Here is a 20,887-nt window from a genome sequence, read left to right as displayed (position 1 = left end):
CGGCCTCCTCCCCCACCCGCCGCGCGCCCCTATAACTCGCTCCCTCGGTCTCCGTGACTCACTCGGACTCCGGGCGGGTGCGCGCTGAGCCGGTGCCTCTCCCGACTTCGCCAAGAGGGCTCCTCCTGCCCGAGCCGCGGACCCTGCGCCGGACGCAGCCTCCGGCGGCTGCCGAGTCCGGGCGGGAGCCCGAGCCGAGTGGAGCTCGCCGGAGCCGGTGAGTCCCGACCCCGAGCCCCGCGGCTGCGACGCCTCCCGGGAGTCGCGACAGCGGGAGTGGCGTGTCGCGCTCTGGCGGCGGGAGCTGCGGGAGGGTCGGTTGGGTGGCAGCCGGCTGGCCTCGATGTTTACCTGCGGCACCAGTGCCCTGCGGCCACGCTCGCCGCCTGCGGTGGAGCCTCTTTGTCCCGAGGTCTGGAGGGTCCCGGGCGGGAGAGCGCGGGTCGCGTCCCCCTCGGGAGGGCGGGGCCGGGGGCGCTGCGAGGCCCGGGGAGAATGCGGAGTGGGGGTGGGGAGATCCTGCAGGAGCGAGACGCCAGGCTTCTCTGGGGCTCTGCACTCTACGTACCCCTCTTTGTCCCCCAACCCCGACCCCAGTGGGGCTGGGCCTAGGGGTATTCGGGAGTCGCCCAGGGGCTCCTCACCAACAGCTGGGGAAAGGGAGGAGGGGGCCTCTAGAGACGGGGATTTGCTCCCCCTGTGCCTCTCCAGGGACAAGCGGCCAGAGGCAGGGGCAGGGGTTCCCGGAGCTGGTACAGGTGGGTGATCTCAGTGGCTGCAGGTGCCAGAGCCCTGTATCCACTTGGGGTTAAGGGTCACCGAGGTAGAGGTTGATTCTGGTTAAAATGAGCCATTGATGGGAGGGCGAGATCGCCAAGGGGAGGCTGCGGGTGGAGGCAGGTTACTGGACCCAGTCTCAGGGTGAGTGGAGCCCACCTCAGACCTGTGAGTTGTAGAAGGCACCGGTCTCTGGCCCTGGCGATATTTGATCAGTGACTTGATTACTGCAGCAGAAGAGATGGAAATTAGAACTTTTTTAGAGGGTGGTATAGTGAGGAAGATTAGAGAGGTCGCTTCTCCCTCTCAGAGATTCTCAGAAATGATTGGGCTCAGCAAGTATTGTTAGACTGGTTCTCTGGTACCATCTCTTTCTTCACTACCCAACTGCATACACCCACAAGACAGAATTTTCTCCAAGTCAGGGACTCACTTTCTCTTTGCCCCTGTTCCCTAGATCCCTTCCACCTTTTCTTCCAATGGTCCATTGCCTGTGGGGCCATAATGGTCCCAGCCTTCAGAGCCTAGAGAGTGAGGACACACCTGTCGAGTTCCACCTGGGACGAAAGCTGCCCCTCCTTCTCTGTCCAGGGCAGAAGCACTGGCTGTGGGGATGAGGGTTGCTAGGATGTATGTACTAGTAAATCCTCACAGGGGAAAAAGGCCCTGGTGTTTTGACTCCTGAAGGATGCCAGTTAGTCTGAAATGACAGGTGCCTGGGTGACCAGGTTGAGGGTGAGAGAAGCCTGAGTTCCAAAAGCCAGCAGGGCCGGATGAATCAGTATGCTTCCTTGCAGGCTGATTCAGAAGGCAAGTTTGAGTTGTCAGCCTTGGGGAACTTTAACTTTGACTGCTGAGTCACAAGCCCCAGGAAGCCTAGGGGCCAAGCCGGGAGACAGAAGGAGACCCTGGATCACAGCGAAAGAAAGTGGTTGAGAGTGGCTTTGAGACCTCAGGGATTTAGGTGAGCACAGGAGCTGGGGAGCTGCAGTGAAGTTCAGGGTCCTAGGAATCCTACCTCCCAGCCCATCCCCTACTTCCCAGAGCCAGTGACTGTGTCCAGATTCTCTAAGCAGAGAAATTCTAGATCTTTTCTTCTGCAGTTTTATGAAAAATGCAAGTGAGTAGAGCACTTGTCTCCCTTTACCATTTTATGTTTTTCTCTTGCTTGCCTTCCTTGTGTTCTAAGACTCTAACTCATGGGGTTTCTAGTAACACCCTGAGATTCAGTCTCCACTCTCATTTACTGAGACCCTCCTATGTGCCAAGATCTATGCTAGGAATTGCACCAGAAATCTCAGTTAATCAGACCCTGACTTGGAAGCATCTGTACCCAAACTGCCACAAATAAAAGGAAATTTCCTGTTTTCTTTAAAAACTCTAAAGGCAAAGGGTCTGGTTTCCTCCTTAATATGCCTCTCAACTAGACACTGACAGACAGTCCTCCACCTTCCTTTGTGTCACTTGTCTCTTGGGGGTGAGTGAACTTTTCCCCCAGGCCAAATTGCAGAAGGTTGGGTGTAGGAAGAGTTGGTTCCAGGTTTAAGGCAGTGAGCAGAGATCTAGAGGTGGTATTAGAAATGCATGAACCTGAGAGCAGACCTAAGCTGCCCTACTCCTCCCCAAGCTGGCAGGCAGAAGGGGTTATTCTCAGCTTACCTGTGGCCATGAGATGTATGTGATGTTTGTTCACTTTGCTAATGACTCTGGAGATGTTCTGTGATTCAGCTTTGAAGCTGGCCTTTGGCAACACAGATAATTTTTTTTTCCCTGTGTGCAATGGCAAATTAAAATGCACAACATTTTACTGAAATACAGAGCCCTGTTTCTACAACTGAATAATCAGCCCCTCCCTCACCCTTTGCTGAAAGAAAGGAATCCTGCCTTCTTTGAGGAAAGGGGCAATGCAGGGTCCTAAAGAACACAGGGGGGTAGTATTCTGATTTTAGTGTGTTTTTAGCTCTAGGATTCTGCAAGATTCAATACATACAGTTCTAGAGCTCTCAGATCTAGAGATCTAGTGCTCTTCTTCCTCTGACTGTGGGGATGCTAGACCCAGTATGCTTCATCCCTTCAAGCTCTATGCAAAAGATGTGTTCTTCTCCAATTGTTATAACTTCATTTTGTCTTCCCTGTCCTAGAGTTTGGGGGCGTGAAGTGCGGGGGACATGTGGCTGCAAATAATTAGGACTGGGGTTGAGGTAACTGGATCAGGCTACCTTTCCTTAGGGTCTGTGTAGGGCTCTCTAGAATTGGAAAAAGCACATTAAGAGAATGTCCTGAATGAGCTAGGCGGCACCCCTGCCAGTCCTGTATAGGTAAAGTCACCTCGAAAGACTGGGTTACTACAGGAACTGCAATCAGAGGGACCTTTGATGGCAGAAACAAACAGAGCATCCAGATGAGATATAAGGACACCTCACCTCTCCCTGATCTTTCAGGAGCTCTGAACTTGTTCTTGTTCTCCGAGGACTCTCCTGAGTTGTTAGTACAAAAAGGGAGAGGAGCACGGGGGGAAAAGGGTCTTTCTGGTGTTCTTTCTGCCCATCCCTTCCATCACTCCAACCTTAATTCCCCACTCAAAGAGCCCACATTCCCTGACCAGCCAGGCAGAGAGGGACGGTTACCATCTGCCAAAATAATAAGACTAATAATTGTTAAATTAGTGCGAATGCTCTGTTAGCTGTAACACTCCACATTAGTCTCTGATTTATCTCTGAGTCCCCTAATGATGGTGGAAGCAGGCGCCCAGTCATAAAGCGTGGTGCGGCCGTAATTAGCTCGGCATTGTCTCCCCTCATCACAGCTTTTTCAGGAGCATTAATTCCTTCTGTGTTTGGACTCTGCTAATTATCCCCATCGGTAACTGGGCCTGGATCTCTAAAGAAGGAAAGGAAGCAATGACCCTCTGCTCCCCTCCCCCAATCCTGAATTTTAATTACAGTCAGTTTGCCTAATAAATTTACAAGCCACAGCAGAGCTTATTATTAATGGCTCATGTCTATGAGCCTCCCTACAGAATAGTCCCTGCTCTACACAGACACACACACACACACACACACACACACACACACACACGTGTGTCCCTCAGGTACATTTCTGGATAGGACTTTTCAGGGGCCACTGTTTAGTTGCCTGATGGCTGACAGGTAACCTGAAATATGTACTTCCCAGGGAAGAAGAAGAAAGATAGGTCATAACTCAAGTCTGCAGGGCTCTGCACAGGTCCTGAGAATCAGGCCGAAGAGTAGAAGCTGCCCTACCTTCTCCTGGTTACAGCTCAGCAGTGACTTCCCAGCTCCTCTGCCCAGCCTTCGACTACAGTTCTTCAGCTCCACCTGCAGTGGCCTGAGATCCCTGGGTCAAAAGCCTGGACTTTGGCATCAGAAAGTCTTAGATTCAAATCCCCAGTTCTTCTGCTTAATCCACTGTACCTTTAAACAAATAATTACTTAGTTAACATCTCTCTCTGCACTTAGTTTATTTATCTTTGAAAGTTGAAAACCAGTTTCTGTGGGAGGCTGTTTAAGATTAAATGAGATAGGGCTGGGGATTTAGCTCAGCGGCAAAAGCGCCTGCCTGGCATGTGCAAGGTCGTGAGTTCGGTTCCCGGTACCGGAGAAGATTAAATGAGATAACATAAAGGCCACAGTGCTCACCATGTCTAAATAAATAGCAATCGTTAGCTTTAATGGTTCCGTCCAAAGTCTCTTCCCTTCATGGTCTAAATGCTGTTTCTTCCATGCTCTTGGGCCTCGGCATAACTTGTGTGGTCTCTGAGTTGTGCTTTGCCTCACTCTGTGTCTCAACCAGAGCTAGTGTGAGGCAGCTCCTGCTCTGCACAGCCTGAGCTCTTATATTTCTGAAGGTCCACCAGCAGCCCCAGGCCCTGCGGCCAGGCTCCTCTCACTGCGGTGGCAGTGGAGTGAGCAGGGAAAATGGTCCTGTCTTTTCAATTCCTCTCCCCAGTTTATCATTTCAATTACAATGTGTTAGTAAGAATCCCTGTTACTGTTACAAAATGGATTTTCCTGACATGGGAGCCCATTAGAAAAATGGGAACAATAGCAAGCGATAAGAACTGCCTAACACTGTGGGTAGGGAGAAGGGGAGGGCTCTGTCTTTGAAGAAGCGTCAGTGGGGCAGATAAGCAAGCGCTGGGATGCTAATTGATAGCCTAGCATTTTCCAGAAGGGGAGGGCGGCCATAGGCCATCGAGCTACCAGTCTCATTTAAGGTGACACGCAGGGCCTGCCCTGATGGGCTTCAGGAGAATCTTAACTTTGAGGAGATAACAGGGGCCTGGAGTCCCTCAGATGCTGTGCTTTGCCTTCTGATCTGGCATCTCCCTTCTCTGGCTCAGAGGCCTAGCTTTGGGTCTTTCTGTACACAGTAAGCTGTTAAATTCCACCAAAAGGAAAAGTCATGAAGAACAAAGCAGTTTATATTTTGAAGCACTCATCTGGTACAGAGGCTGTACTCAAAGTCTTAGCCTATTTAATACTCATGATGATCCTATAAGGTAGGAATAATTAGAATCTTCACTAAGTAAAAGAGGAAACCAAGATTTGGAGAGGTGAGACAACTTGTTTTAGGTCACACAATGAGAAAGCGATGTGGCTGGAATGGGCTCCATGGTTATTCTATCCTGATACCCACGTGAGATATCTGCCCTGTTTCTAAGCACATTGTAAAGTCCAACTCCCCAGCCAGGGGTAAAAGCTCTGTATCCCTATACAGTGCCTCATCTCTGATGGGGTCTCCAAAGCCTAATTCCATAGCTCTTCTCCTTTGAGCCATTGGCAACTGCGGTTTCCCAAATCAGATGCCTATGGGCTACTAGAGTGTCTCTGATACCAGAGTGAAGAGGTCTCATGACTAATACGAGTCATGAATTTATTTCTTTCAATTTCCAAGAAAACTTCGCTAGGGTATGGAACATTCTTAATTGTAGAGTCTCCTTCCGTGATTTGATTGGTATCTGTTTTGAACTTGTACCTGTTTACCAGCTGGGTAGTGGTGGTAACGACACAACTGGGGCAGTAGCAAGCAAATGAATATCAACGGAAAAATTTGGAGATATGTGACCTTTTACATAGTATATATTATGTCTCAAGATACAGAGGCACATGCCTATGTATGAAATAGTTTTTTTTTTCTACTAGTAAGACTGTTCTTAGTTTGAAATGATAAGGTTAAAGTTATCTCTACTAGTATTCATGGCTTGCAGGTGTTCTGATCACTAAACAAAGTTTAAAACTAAAGGATATTTAGAACTAGACTGGTGGGCATAAGTAATTCTAGTAAAAATAGCTGGTATCTCTATGTAGCTAACTAACTACCTTCTAGGTGCAGTTCTCAGGATTTTTGATACACTTTTGTACTCATTTCCTTTTTTTCAAATCTCATTTCAACTTCACAATGACCCTTTGAGGCAAACACTATTATTCCCATTTTAATGGATAAGGAAATTAAGGCTGAGAAAGATTACATAGTTTCTCAGAGTCACACAGTTTAAACTGTGTGAAATGGACATTGAATGAACCCTGTTTAACTCTAGTATAATGTTTCGTTCTCTCCATGGGGAAGGACAAATAAGGAAGAAGATTCAGAGAAAGAATACAAATACTGAGGAAGTACTTTCTCCTTTCCAGTGCTATGAGAACGCACCTCTCCAGTATTGAGGCTTGTGCATAGTGTACATAGGAAGAGAGCTGGATCAGGACTGACAAGGTGACAGGGTTACCCATCAGAGTTCCGTCTGCTTCTGGGGGTCGAAGTTCAAGCAAGATATGAATGGAAAGGTGTTTTGAAGTTTATTTGTGCACCTGTGACTGTCTAGGGGGCAATTATGGGCTGATGGGTTGGCCCTAAAAGGCACACATCTTAGTGATCTAGGCTCGTGCACAGCCTATGGGCAGTTATGGGAGGTTACATCCCTTCCCAGCCTCAGCGCACCTGAACCAGGTGCTATAATTCGGGTCTGGAATGTCCCCAAAGGTCCATGTGCTGAAAGCTTATTTCCCAGGGTGGAGCTGTTGGTTCTGAGAAGTGGGGCCTCATGGGAGGTCTTCAAGTCATTGAGGGCTTTACCTTGAAGAGGACAGCAGGGCCCCACCCCCTTCTCTTTCTTTCACTTCCTGGCTCTAGGTAAGCACTTTTGTTTTACTACATGCTTCCACCATGAGGTGCTGTGTGACCCAAAACAACAGGGCCAACCAGTGATGGACTGAAACCTCTAACGCTGTGATCTACAATAAACCTTTTCTTTTTATAAGTCCATTATCTTGGGTATTTGTTACAGTGACAGAAAACTGACAACACACCAGAGGATAAAGGCTGGCTGAATTGTAGGCCACAAATAGTGATTTTTAAAGGGGTTTAAATCCTCTACAGTAACCTCCTCCCCCAGCCTGATTCTGCTCACACTGACGTGGTTACCACCTTGTGCCTCTGCATGGATGAGCCTCTCACTGTGTGGGATCTAATTGTCCTCTTCTCGCCTGCCCATGAGAAGTCAAAGTCCAGACTCTCCTAGTCCTGGATGAAGATTTTCCACGCACAGGATGGGCCTCCTGACATTATATAACCAGTATTGAGTGCTGAGTGCTGATTCCCAATAGTCCACAGCCTCTGTCTCCCCTAATCACAGCTCCAAGGGAACAATAGCTGGGGGTCACATAGAGAAGAAATAGAAATAGCAACCACACTGAGAAAACCTTTTTCCCCTGGCCCACCCTTCCCCCTGTCTCTCTTTTCATTTATAAATTCAGTTTTTTGTCAGACTGAACATTTAAATGCACTCTATGCTCTCTAGGTTCCCCCTCAGCCCCCCTTCTCATTAAAATTCTAATTATTAACAAAGCAAGTAAAATGTATGATCAAAGGAAAGCAAGGCCCTGGAAATACCTTTTGTTTTAGGAGACTCATATTGCAGAGAATGCATGCAGAAGAGCTGTAACAGAGAACAGATGTGAAGGATCTGTACCTGGCCAGATACTTAGAATAGGGATACATATATCTGTAGTAGTTTTCCTGGGGAGCCCAGTAGGATAAGAGCTTGGGGAAACAGTCTCTAAGCTAATTAGATTATGAATGCATAACAGGAAAAAAAAATGAGTTATGGTCTCCAATACATGCTCATTTGTCCCCAAGTTATACACAGGTACGTGTCCTACAGAGGTGATGTTACGGAGCTGGACTGGCCTGGTTCAAACCTGTTTCCAGTCCTCACTAGCTATGTGACCTGAGCAGTCTCTGTGTTTGCTTCTACATCTGCAAAATGAGGATGATAGTGTACCAGTTCAGTGGAAAGGATTAAGCAAGGAAACATATAGAAAGCACTTTAAACCTTGGACATAGTAAAGTTGAATAAATTAATTAAATCAATAATAAAATGCTATTATTACTATCAAACTGTATATCAAAATTTTCATTTCTTATGTAACACAATAAATACTAAAATGATCTTATTTTTTTTGTTGTGCCCCTGAGGCACAGGCATGCACATTGAGGACCTTTAGCCTAGAAGGTTCTTTACAGTCAACTTGCCTGGTCCTTGGCGTTCACCAGGAGAAGGACTAGCCCCAGCTTTTTCGGCCAGGAAAGGGCTCCAGTGTCTCGGTGCAGAGGCTGCAAAGGATGGTGCTAGGAGGCCGGGGTCTCAGAGTCTGTGCTCTTATCCCCTATTCTTAGAGGTACCTGACTGCTGATCCAGACAAGTAACTGACAACAGGAAGCTGGAAGACAGCCACCCCCCACCCCCGGAGAGGGTGGCGGATGTTCTCACTCCCTTCTCAGACCCCTCTGGACACGAGATGGCTCTCGTTTGGGCCTGTGTACAGGAGGAACCTGCTCATTTTCATCTGCCAAGTTTAGTTCAGGACCTCGTACCTGACAAGTGCTCAGGAAATGTTGGTTACACTTAATTGAAATGGGAGGTACTCGTAGCTCTTTTCCATTCCATTCATTCATTCATTCACAAGAGCCTATGGGAGTCTATAGTTTAATCTGGGACAAACAGGCCAGAACAGTGGAAAGAGTGCCAACCTGGACTGTGGATGTCTAGACTGAGTGTAGGTTCTGTACCTGAGCAGCCTGTGGTCCCAGATCCTCTGGGCCACAGCTCCCATATGTAAAAGTAAACCCTGGCCTCAGTCTTTGTGGGATTGTTTCTCACTTTTAAATCCTAAGATTTTTATGGCATTGAAGCAGGCTAATCCAGAGGCTGCACCTCTCCAGCCTGCAGGGACTTGGCAGGGAACAGGGAGTGATGGGCTGAGCGGGTAAGGACCCACCCATACAAGGAGCCACCAGTTCCTGCTGGGCAGGCCTGGGTCCAGTTACCAACTCATCGGCCTCTTCCAGAGAATCTGGGCTGGGGATGATTATAGAATTTCCTAACTTCTCAGTCATTATGCAAGCCAAACTAAACTCTTCTGCTGGCTTATCCACAAGTGACATTTTTGCAAACCTTGGCAGGTTACCAGTGGTAACTGGTTCCGAGCCTTCTGACTTCTCTACTCAGAAGAGGCCTTGGGCTCTAAGGTTTGTTCTGAGATTTGGGGAGGGAAGTGGGGTAGGAGATCTACTGAATAATTTCTCACAAAGAGAGGCATCTTGCATGGTACTCCTGTGATCGTGGGCATCCTCTAGGTCAGGAGCAGGCTGGGTGTGAGAACCCACCTCCAAATCAGCTACACTGCTCAAACAACCAGCTTTGCAGCAAGGCCCGCAAATTGCCACAGACACAGAAAAGAGAAAACAGCAGCCATCAGAATCATTTGTATTTTGTATTTAGCTTGGACATATACCGCGTGGTCCAGATTCCAAATTGATACAAGTATCTGTTGAGCTCTCAGGTACTCTGAAGTATTCTTCTGAGAAACAAACCCCTGCCCTCAAGGATGTGAGGCTGGCCCTATCTCCTTGAAGTCCTCAGTGTTTACTCAGCTCCTGCCTTGGGCCAGATGGGGGTGAGACAAGGAGGAGAAAAGAATGAATTATCCTCATAGCCCATGGGGGAAGAGAGCTGTACACAAAAAACCACTTTGATGAGCCTGGCCATAGTAACAGCTCTAACAGAAATTGAAACAGCATCCAAACATGAATGCTTCACGAATTTGCACATCTGCTTAGGCTGCCATTTAAGTTACTTTCCCTTCCCTGCACACATGCCAGTGGGCAGCAGAGGAGGTAGCCAAGGTGCTCCTCAAGCTGGTGTGGGGGGTGATATTGGAGAAATCAGGCTGAGGTGAACGGAAAGCTACAGATACGTCACAAAACGGACCATCAAGAGTCAACCCTAAAAGTTCTCTCTCTCCTGACTTGGCAGTTTTTCTCCTGACCATTCTTTTCTCTTCTTCCGTCTTTGTCCCTTCTGTGTGCACCCTCTGCCGACACCTTCGCCTGCTTCTTCCTGTTTCTGTCTGTTTCTGTCCCTCCCTGTCTGGTACTTGCCGGGCAGGCACCTCTGTCAGCCTCCTTGCCGTGGTAGTTATTGTGTGTGGCGTGGCCCTGGTGGCAGTTTTTCTCTTTCTCTTTTGGAAGCTGTGCTGGACGCCCTGGAGGAACAAGGAGGCCTCCAGCCCCTCTTCTGCTAACCCTCACTTAGAGGCCCTCCAGAGCCCCAGCTCCAGAAGCAACATGGCGGACAAGCTGAAGGACCCCAGCACCCTGGGCTTCCTGGAGGCAGCTGTGAAGATTAGCCACACATCCCCAGATATCCCGGCTGAGGTGCAGATGTCAGTAAAGGAGCACATAATGCGTCACACACGGCTGCAGCGACAGACCACAGAGCCAGCGTCATCCACCAGGTGAATATCGTAGCCTTCACTTCCTAAGCCTCATGGGCCTGCATGTCCTTATTCAGTGCATTAATGAGATTCCAGCCTGGGAAAATCAGAGACCAGAAATAACAGTATATGTTCTTTGAGGATAGAGCAGATGATGTGACCCATGGTGGGCGATCAGAGAGAAAGTGGGCAGCAGGAGAGATGTCACAGAAGGGGACGCTTTAGGGTGGGGCGCTATGCATGTGGTGCGCACTTGGGATAGCTGTGGTTGGAACAGAAAAGTGGAGTGGAGGGGATGTTGGAAGAGAATATGTAAAGATCCAGAGGCATAAAAGTTCATGGTGTGTTTGGAGATATGTTAGTAAAGCCTTGCATAGCTACAGCCCACACGGCATGGAAATAAGGCAAGAGAGTCCTTGAGAATGACTCCTTTCAAACCACTTAGAATTCCCTGCATGATAGCAGTTATGTATGTGTCATCCTTTAATTCAGAACAGTACTAACAAGAAACACATAATGATAAAAAGTATCTACTTTAAAATAAGTAATATCTTTAAAAGATAGGGTACCTGCAGGTACAAGACATTGTATTTACTCAAAACTAAAACTTATGCTCAAAACTTAGGGTTCATGTGGATTCCTGGGTTCCTAAACTTTTCCTCCAGGTTGCCGGCGACCAACCACAGGGAGAGCTGGTATTCAGACTGGAGGCCAGGAAGGAGGGTGCCTTAGGCAAGTTGCGCACTTTTCCTGAACCTCACTTCTCCCCACTACAAAATAGAGCTAATGACTCTTACCTACTGTCGTGAGGAACCAAGACTCCATATGCTACTAAGAGCTAGTATATATATTGATTATTATACACTTGCCTTAATTCTTAGTATTATACAGCTCACACTATACATGTATTGATGTATTTCACCCTCACAGCAATTCTATGCAATTACATTTATTATCCTTATTTTTATAGCCCAGAGAATTTAAATAACTTGTCCAAAGTTGCATATCTAGAAAGTGGCAGAGCCAAAATTAAGCCATGCAGTCTGACTCCAGAGCTTGTGCTTTTAGTCACTCTACTGCTGGCCATATAGTAAATAATAAATGGTAGTGGTGGTGGTGGTGATGAGGTGATGATGACGATGGAGGGAAGTCCTTCTCCCTAGGGGACTCATGGATTAACAGAGGAACAAGGAAAAAAACTTAGAAAGCAGGAAAATGTTTTTTGCCTACTAGGAAAAAAATCTTAGAAAGCAGGAAAATGGTTGTAACAATGGCTAGCATTTATTGAGCTTGCTATACACCAGGCACCGTTCCAACTACTTTACATATATTAATGCCTTCAACCACCTTGTGCACAAAATGTGTGCAGAGGAACAGTAGGATTGAAAAAGGGGAGGAAAAGGGGGCTCTCCAAGGGTCAGGATGATCCAGGGCCACCAAGGTTGGGCCTTCCTGTGTCCCCTTCTTTGAGCACTGACACACTCTCTCTGCCTCTCCTGCCCTCTTCCAGGCACACATCCTTCAAGCGCCACCTGCCGCGGCAGATGCATGTCTCCAGCGTAGACTATGGCAATGAGCTGCCGCCAGCAGCAGAACAGCCTACCAGCATTGGCCGCATCAAGCCTGAGCTCTACAAGCAGAAGTCGGTGGATGGGGATGATGCCAAGTCTGAGGCTGCCAAGAGCTGTGGGAAGATCAACTTTAGTCTACGCTATGATTATGAGAGTGAGACCCTGATTGTGCGCATCCTGAAAGCCTTTGACCTCCCTGCCAAGGACTTTTGTGGAAGCTCTGACCCTTATGTCAAGATCTACCTCCTGCCCGACCGCAAATGCAAGCTGCAGACCCGGGTGCACCGCAAGACCCTGAATCCCACCTTTGATGAGAACTTCCACTTCCCTGTGCCCTATGAGGAGCTGGCCGACCGCAAGCTGCATCTCAGTGTTTTTGACTTCGACCGCTTCTCCCGCCATGACATGATTGGGGAGGTCATCCTAGACAACCTCTTTGAAGCCTCTGATCTGTCCAGGGAAACCTCCATCTGGAAGGACATCCAGTATGCTACTACTGTGAGTACAGCTCTGTTCCCTTGGCTGACTGAGGATTTGCATTGCCGGGCAGGATAGGACATGTCTCTAGTTGCCAAGACTTAGAGACACATGAGCCCCTGCCCTTCAAAATACTGCCCAATGGTCTTCTCCCGGGGAAGTCCTTACATTCTGCCCAAGTTGGGGTGGAGAGTAGAAGAGTGCCCATGTGAGTGGGAAAACAAGTTAATTTTTATCTTTTGCTTCTGATGATATGTTTTATGGTAGTTGTCAATCTGCAAGGCCTCTGGTTGGCCATCCATAAAATTATGTCATATGTTCCTTTGATTCTGAGAAAGCCTGGGCCAGGCCCATCGACTGAATCAGATGGCACCATCTACTGAGAGCAATGATGTGTTCTAGAGTCTTGGAGTAGGCAATCAAGAGCACACCGTGTCAAGCAGGATGAACCCTTGTGCTAGCTGTTGTCTTCAGTGAGGTGTGGGGGGTGGGTGTGGCTGGCTCAAAAGAGAAGTGGCTGATCCATACGTGAGGGCAGATCCTGGGCTTTCAGCATCACCTAGAATTAGCCAGGGAAGATCTCAAGGAGTTGGGGTTCGAGGTGGCTTTTAAGGGAAAGGAGGACAGGTTTGGCACTGAGAACTAGAAAGCGTGTAACCGAGGCCCCATTTGCATGAGCATGCACAGTTCCCTGGGATGAGGAGGCCATAGAGCACATCCCCTGGGGTAGCTAGTATGAGCCTCTCTGAGCTCGAGGGGTGCGGGGCAGTTCAGAGCCCCACAGGGACATTCAAGCTCTGATGGCCTCAAACCTAGGGCCTTGGATGCTGATTGTCATGGATATTTCTTAAGCCCTACCTTCTGTGCCTGAAGGGTGGCCCAACTCTGTCTGTAGACTGTGCTTCTGGACAGTCCATACTCAATATATTTCTGTTGAATTTGCAAGGAGAGATGCTTTGAAAATCAGTCCTATTGATTTCCCATTGGCAAAGGACCCAGATCTTGATTTACTTAAAGAGAAGAGGCTTGGTGGGCTCTGCTTCTGCCCTGGGAAGGTCTCAGGGTCGCCTTGTTCTCACAGCCAGCACTGACTTTGACCGGCCTAATGTCCCCATGCCTCTCCCATCTTTGTCTTCCTGAAGTGGCATCTCCAAGAACAGCTTGAGCAGCCGGCAGGGCCTGGAGACAGACGGGGCGGGCAGACGGGGCGGGGCACACAGCAGCTGTGCACCAGCCCGGGCCCAGGAGCTCTGCCGCATAAATCACTCTGAAGTTTACATCTGTGCGACTCTTCCTTTGTCATCTCCTAAGGCAGCTTCATTATGGTGACTATACAGGTGGAGAAAGGCAGCTCGGCACCCAGCGCAGTGAGGGCCGGGGCTATGGAGGCAGCAGCGGCTTTCCTGCCTGTCACCAGTGTCCCCATCTGCTTATCCTGTGCTCTCGGCTCCAGGCAGAAGCACAGCCACACCCTGCAGAGGACAGTGCATGCCCAAGCATACTGCACACCTGGGTGGAACGTCCCACACCCTGGCACTCTATGGCTTTTGGATTAGCATCCCATCTCCACTTGCCCAGTCCAGCCTCGGAAAAGATCCTACAGAGGCATCAGAAAGATCCTCACCATTCTCACCCTCCTCGGCATCACTATAGCCTTTCTCTACCTCCTAAGAAGACTGTGGCAGGCATGGGGGCTGGGGCGGGGACTGGGAGTCCCTTTGACCCGGGGGGTCATGTCTGTGCAGCAGCTGGCACAGCAAGTCAGCAAATGCTACCTACTGTGTGCCATTCCAAGGTCCCTGAGAGCAAGGACAGCCAAGAAAGCCACCCAGGTGGGGGAAATTAAACTAGGTGGGGAAAGGTGGGTATAAATAGCCTGAGAGGCCACGAGGAAGGGGATGCACCCGAGCCAGGCACAAAGGGTGTCCAGGCCGGGCATTTCCAGAGTTGTGGAGATGGGACCATGCCCCCACAGCTGTCTTGCGTGCAGTTAGTCTGAGGAAAATCCCCCTTCAGGTGAGTCCCCTGGACCCCTCCGCTGGCAGCCTCATCACCAAGCACAGGCCTCAGGAGCTCAGTCCTCAGGCTCACGCCCTGGCAAGCAGCACTCAAGCTATGGTGGGGGAGGGGATGTAAAGAAGCCGGTGCTTCTACCTGTTTTGCAGGGCTGGCTGGGAAAATTTAATTATTTGGGGGCTAGGGAGACCCAAGTCCCAGTCGCTGGACTGCCTGAGTGTTCAATGTGTATCCTGCAGCCAGTATGCTGGGGAGCAGATGAGTGCAGCTGACAGCCAGCTCAGTTCTCTCCTGTGTCCTGGTTTTGTCCCCAGAGTTACATGTTGGGCCTGAGCTCAGAATGACAGCTCCTCTACCACCACTGGGCTGGTCCCTCATCATGCATGGCCTCTCTGCCTCTTTCCTTTGCTCACAAGGGCTCTGTTAAGCAGGCTTGACCCTCGCCTCTGCCCAATCCAAACCAGTCCACCCTCCAAGGGCCCCCAAAGTCCTTGCACTCACCCCTCTGATGTATTCTCTGTGTCCCTCCGTATATCCCTAGCATATTCTGCCTGGCAAAGTCCTTTAGTACTCCCGGCGGAGGTCTCAGGCATGGCTGTGTCCCACAGTTGAGTTTCCCTTGTATCTTCCTTCTGGCCTGGATGTGAGAACCCAGTGCACTCTTGGATGACTGATGCTTACTTAATTCAGTTAAAATTATATACTTTTGTGCCAGGAAAGGATCATCAGGAAACAGCCGGGCTTGGGTGAGATTAACCTGGGAAGGCTTCCTGGAGGAAAAGTGCCAGTAGTGTTTTGAGAATGGGTAGGAAGAGACCCAGTCTGTACACAGTTCAGGGGGATGGATTGTTTAGAAGTAGCAATGTAACTTCTAATCGTCAGTTAAATCAAGCAGTCTGGACCAGAGCAGAGGGTCAGTGGCCCCCAGGCTGAGAAGAAGACGCATTCAGGAGGCTGCTCTGCGGTCACACAAGTGCTGTGTTCTTGGGACTCATGTGGGAGAGTCAGAGGCAGCCTTGGCTTGTGCAACCAGGCAGGCCGCTGCCCCAGCACTTGAGCTGAAGTAGCAAAGTTTGACACTTTTGTTTTCTCTTAGCCTGTAATCACTGAGCTTCAAGGCTAGTGAAGAGGAAGTAAATATCCTGGAGTCTTATTCTTTGTTGATGGCAGATCATAAGCCACAGGGGACTGTGGCCCTCTACTCCCGGGCTGATCCACAGGGAGGCCTGGGTGGCCTAGCAGCTCATATACAGCACCAGCCAGAGGGTAAGAAGCAGGCAAATGGGACCTGCTAGGGGAGCTGGAGGCCTCTGGTCTTCCACTGAATCAAAAAGCTCAACTTGAGAAGGAAAGGGAGGGAGTTCATTGTATCCATGCCAGCCCTGGGCATGGCTGCCCTGACATTGCTGCCCCACCTCCTGTCTGCATGTCTAAGGTCCCCAGAGGTCTCCTGGGCATCCCCAGGGTCTTCCCACTGTCACTCCAACCAGAGCTTCAATTGCCTAAAACCACTCTACTCAGCCTCCCCCCACTCGCCTACCCTCAGTCTCATTATTTCTATATAAAGCTGCAGATTTATCATTATAACAGAGCTGCCATCACTGGGGTTTGCTAACATCTTTGTAATCTTGTAGCTGTTGTTACAGAGGCCTCAGACCCGAGTGCATACAATTCCCACCGCAATTCCTACTCCTTCACTGTGGCAGGAGGTGAAGGCTATAATTGGGGCCATAACATATATGTTGTATTTGGTGATGCTGATGGACTTGGCCATCTTCCTGCTTACCAGGTGCCCACTAAGTTAGTGGGTGGTGTGTGTGTACATGAGTATGTGTGTTGTTCTGAGGATGATGGAGTGCTCTGTGTACTTCCAGGAAGCCTGGACTCCAGGTCTGCAGGGAGAGAGGGACACTGAGGTCAAGGAATAGTTTCCACTCCTGGAATAAGCAGGGCTGTGCAGAGAAAGCCCAGGCTTTGGTACCAAACAAATCTGTTACATTCCAGTTTCCATACCTTCCAGTTTTGAGACCTTTAAGCATTATGTAAATGGTGCCTCAGTTTCACCATCGGCAAAATGGGGGTTAGTAATGGCACCTAACCCATGGTGTTATTATATACAGCAAACAAAATATAATACACAAGCTACCAAGGGCAGTGCTGTAGCACAGTACCCAACAGCTTCTAGAACCCAATTCCTTTCCTGCTAGCTCAGCCTATGGGCAACTTCTCTACCACTCCCAGATCAACCATCCACTTGGGTCCAGGCCACCTCTTATGACTGGTTGTTAGATATCACTATGTAGTCTCCCCTTATGCAAGGGAGGGGGGTGCATCCTAAGAACCCCATGAATGCCTAAAACCTCAGATAATAGCAAGTATATATATATTTTTTTTTGCATAAAGAACTATGACAAAGTTAAATTTATAAATAAAGAACTATGACAAAGTTAAATTTATAAATTGGACACAGTAAGAAATTAACAAAAATAATGAATAGTAAAATAGGGCAGTCATAACAATATACTGCAGTAAAACTGACCAGATCATTATTAAGTAAAATAGCAGTTACTTGGACAAAAGTGCTATGATACTGCAATAGACTATCTGATAACAAAGATGCCTGCGTCACTAACAGGCGGGTAGTGTATACAGTGGGGATACGCTAGACAAAGGGATGACACAGGACAGATAGGATGGTGTAAGAATTCATCATGACACTCAGAGCACTACGAAACTTTTAAAATATTCATTGTTTATTTCTGAAATTTTCCATTTAATGTTTTTGTACTGTAGTGGACTGTGGATAGCTGAAACTGCAAAAGGCAAACTACAGTATTTCTGTTTGATTTCCTGTTGAGTTGTGCCATGTGTTCTCTGTGTGACCTTTGAAAAGTGATTTTCCTTCTCTGGGCTGTAGTTCACACCGTATCAAACCATCCCACAAAGCAGTGAGATTCTCAGCCTCTCAGCTTCTCCCATAGAACAGTTTTTGCTCTCTTGCTTTCCCAGAACTGACCTGTCCAGTCCTCAGGGATGTGGTCTCTGTAGGAGAGTCCTAAACCCCTGGATGGTTGGCCACTGGGCAAATTTCCAGACCACCCCTTCTCCCTTAAATGTTGGGAAGAACCAGTCCTGTTTTCAAGCCTTCCGAGGATGTCCTCTAAGACATCCTGCCACAGAGGAGGCCCCACCAGCAAGCTCTCCTCTTCCTTTTCCTATGAGTGCAGTTCTGCATTGGTGCTCAGCTCCTCCCACTTGCCTTTTCTCAGACCTCCAGTGACTGGGGATATGTGGGTTTCTACACACTAGACTCTTACTAGATGCCAAGAGCATGTTCCTTATCACGTTTCATCCTCAACATAGACCTTCTGATTGTCCTACATGTCAATACAGAACTGAAGGCTCAAGGTCAAATGACTTAGTCAGTATCCCTCAGAGATTTGAACCAGGTCTTTAACAGAGCCCATGATCCTTGCATAGCCTGAGAGCTATGTGCTTCCATTGCTCCTCAGGACAGAAGATAGATCCTAAACTGTGCATCCTATTGGGGGAGTTAGAAGATTATTTTGTTTTTGATTTGTAGGCTGGTTAGGTTCTCTCACCTGTCTCAAAATCTGGTCATTTTGAGGGACAGCTTTTGTGCTGACACTGGGATTCTTTTACCTTTTCCCCAGTATTTTCCCTGTGCACCTTGGATTTGAGATTCATTCCTTTTTCATTTAACATTTCATTTATTGACAACATTTCATTTATTGTAATTTATGAAAATGATGGCACAGAAAGCACCTGCCCAGGCCTAGGCCAATGAGGAGTGTGGAGAATGCCCAGTGGCCCCAACTCCACCTTCCCCACACCTTGTGTAGGAGGCAGGCCCTAGGGACAGGGCAGTGTGAGTGCTTGTGACACACTTACACAAGTAGCCATACTTGCCATATGCAGAAATGTCCAGGAGAGAGGAAGCAAAAAAACAGAGTCAGAGGAGATTTGTCTGGAAAAGTTTCTAGAAGAGGAAATATTTGGGGCAGGCTTTGACGGTAGTGAAGGCCAGAGAATGACAAATGAGAAATTCGAGTTATGGAAGTATGTTTCTCTGTTTGCTTTGGATTGGGGAAAGGATCTAAGAGAATCTCTTTCGCATAAGATTGGGTTTCTTTTCATTGTGTGACAAGTGCTTGCAGTATCATTACTATACTGTGTACCAGGCACCTGGCTGGGAATATAAACCTTCAGCTCCCCCAGTCTTCTGGGCCTCACTGTCTGATGGGGGAGGCAGGAAAGCAGCTCCGTTCTGGAGGCACACAGGTCCTTCCTGGCCAGCAGAGGAGAGTCTCCTGGTATAAAATCGCCCTCCTTTCCAGAAAAATTCCAGTTGCATCCTCTTCTCACGCCCACATGCTCAAGTGGAGAGAGACCTGAGAGTAGCCACAAAAGGCTTTTCAAGTAGAGCTGGAGCACTGGCTAATTGATCCACTGTGACTCATTAAATCACCCTGGGATGAAGTCTCCTAAGGCTTCCTTGGCCAGCAGCTGATGCTGTGCTTTCCAAGCACCCATCTTGGCTCTCAAGCTCCCAGGTCTGAGATGCCTGGGAGGAGTAAGAGGAAAGTGGAATGGTTCTGCATCCACTGAGCACATTTTCCATGCATCTCCAAGCCCTACAACATCCTTGAGCCCTAGAACAAGTGGGTATTGAAGGGATAAACACAGTCCTTGCTTTCCAAGAGCTTGCACTTGAACAGAAGTTTCTGAGCAAACAAAAATGTAATCCAACAACCACAATTATTTAAATCACGTTAAGAGGTAAAAGGAGAGACAGAGGTGGTGAAGCTGGGAGAATGAGTGGGCCTGGGGAGGGAGGGTACTGCTGGCAGAAGGAGAATTCAGGAACAAGAGCAGAGCTTATAGGAACACCCACAGCCAGGAGACGGAGGAGGAGGGGGCAGCCAGTAAAGATCACTAAGCAGGATAAGGTTGAAGAGGAAAGGGAGCCACGGAAGGAAAGGAGGAAGAGTCGGAGAACTCCTCACTCTACAGCTGTCTGTCAGGTTTGCCAGGTACCACACAGTCTGGGCACTGTGGATGTGGCAGCAAAGTCCCTGTTCACAGGCAGCTTACCCCTGCTGGGGAGAGTCAAAGCGCAAGAGCACTAGGAGGTCTGGGAGTGGCAAACGGCATGGAGAAAGTACAGCGGGGAAGTGTGGCCCGGATGTTGGGGTGGGGCAGGGCAGAGGCCTAGGAAGGCTGGTTTTATAGCATGCCTGCAGGGTGGTCCCATGTATGGGCCATGCCCTGGGGACAAGCTCGGGAGTGGGGAGGAGCGAGTAGGGTGAGTGAGTGAGCAGCCCCAGTCCACTCGGGGTCACTCAGGCAGCATCAAGCCGTTCCATCAGAAATTTGCAGCAAGGCCTCAATATGCCTAGAATTCTGCCTTAAATTCCCCCATCTGCATGCAGGTCTGAGCCAGGACTGAAGCAGAAAGGAAGAGCTTTGCAAAAGAGACCTGCAGGGCAAATCAGGGTCACATAGAAGCCCCAGGAGCTACAAAGGGAACAAAGCTGCCTGCGCCTGGGCCTCCTGCCCAAAGCTGTGAAGCCTGCTCCCAGAGGGAGGTCAAGGCTGAGCCCTGTACCCGCCCCAACAGGAACACCCTGAATAATACATGAAGACAGCCAACCCAGTCCAGCACTTCTCTTTAAGCAGCCTGAGTGAGCCCTGGCTGGCTGTGGCCCGCCAGACTGCCTTGCCCTCAGCCCCCGGAGTCAGAAGCCACCAGGTCACTGAGGGGCTGCAAGTCTCCCTTGTTTGCTTGCTGTACAGTGAGAGCTGCTGGCTGCCTGAATGCCTTTGCTGGATGTTCATTTAGCCCCCTACTCCCTGGGGCCTGGCCTCATTATCCTCATTATTCTCTGGATTGTTCAGTTCTCCTCTGTATCCCCTCCCTCCGCCCCCCTCCCCTTGTGTATTCCTCCCACTCCTGACAACACAGAGCTCAGGTCCCAGGAGTGAGGTCCACTATGTGCAGCCCCAGGTTCAAAAGCCAACAAGACCTTGACTGTTCTGGAACTGCCCGAGGGACCAAGGTTCCACAAGAAAATGGTTGCTGAGGCCAGGCAGTGTGAGGCCAGTCTGGGCAACTTAGCAAGATCCTACCTCCAAAAGAAATGAAAGAAAAAAGAAGGAAATAAATGAAAGAAAGAAGGAAAGAAAGAAAGAAAGAAAGAAAGAAAGAAAGAAAGAAAGAAAGAAAGAAAG

General features: G+C 48.9%; 1 protein-coding gene across 1 annotated transcript in view; it reads left to right on the top strand.

Moving 5' to 3' along the window:
• The window catches only part of Syt6 (synaptotagmin VI), a 55,556-nt gene that overhangs the window by 829 nt on the left and 33,840 nt on the right, over positions 1–20,887 (top strand). The window contains exons 2-3 of the mRNA XM_005388999.2: positions 10,244–10,592; positions 12,082–12,640. Coding sequence (XP_005389056.1) covers positions 10,244–10,592; positions 12,082–12,640 — 908 coding nt within the window. The remainder of the gene's footprint in view (positions 1–10,243; positions 10,593–12,081; positions 12,641–20,887) is intronic.

This window comes from Chinchilla lanigera, unplaced genomic scaffold (genome assembly GCF_000276665.1).
Source record: "Chinchilla lanigera isolate Chin_1 unplaced genomic scaffold, ChiLan1.0 scaffold00034, whole genome shotgun sequence".
In the NCBI taxonomy this organism is placed as follows: domain Eukaryota; kingdom Metazoa; phylum Chordata; class Mammalia; order Rodentia; family Chinchillidae; genus Chinchilla; species Chinchilla lanigera.
Note: the sequence above shows the minus strand (reverse complement) of the source record. Positions and strands in the feature narration are given on the sequence as shown.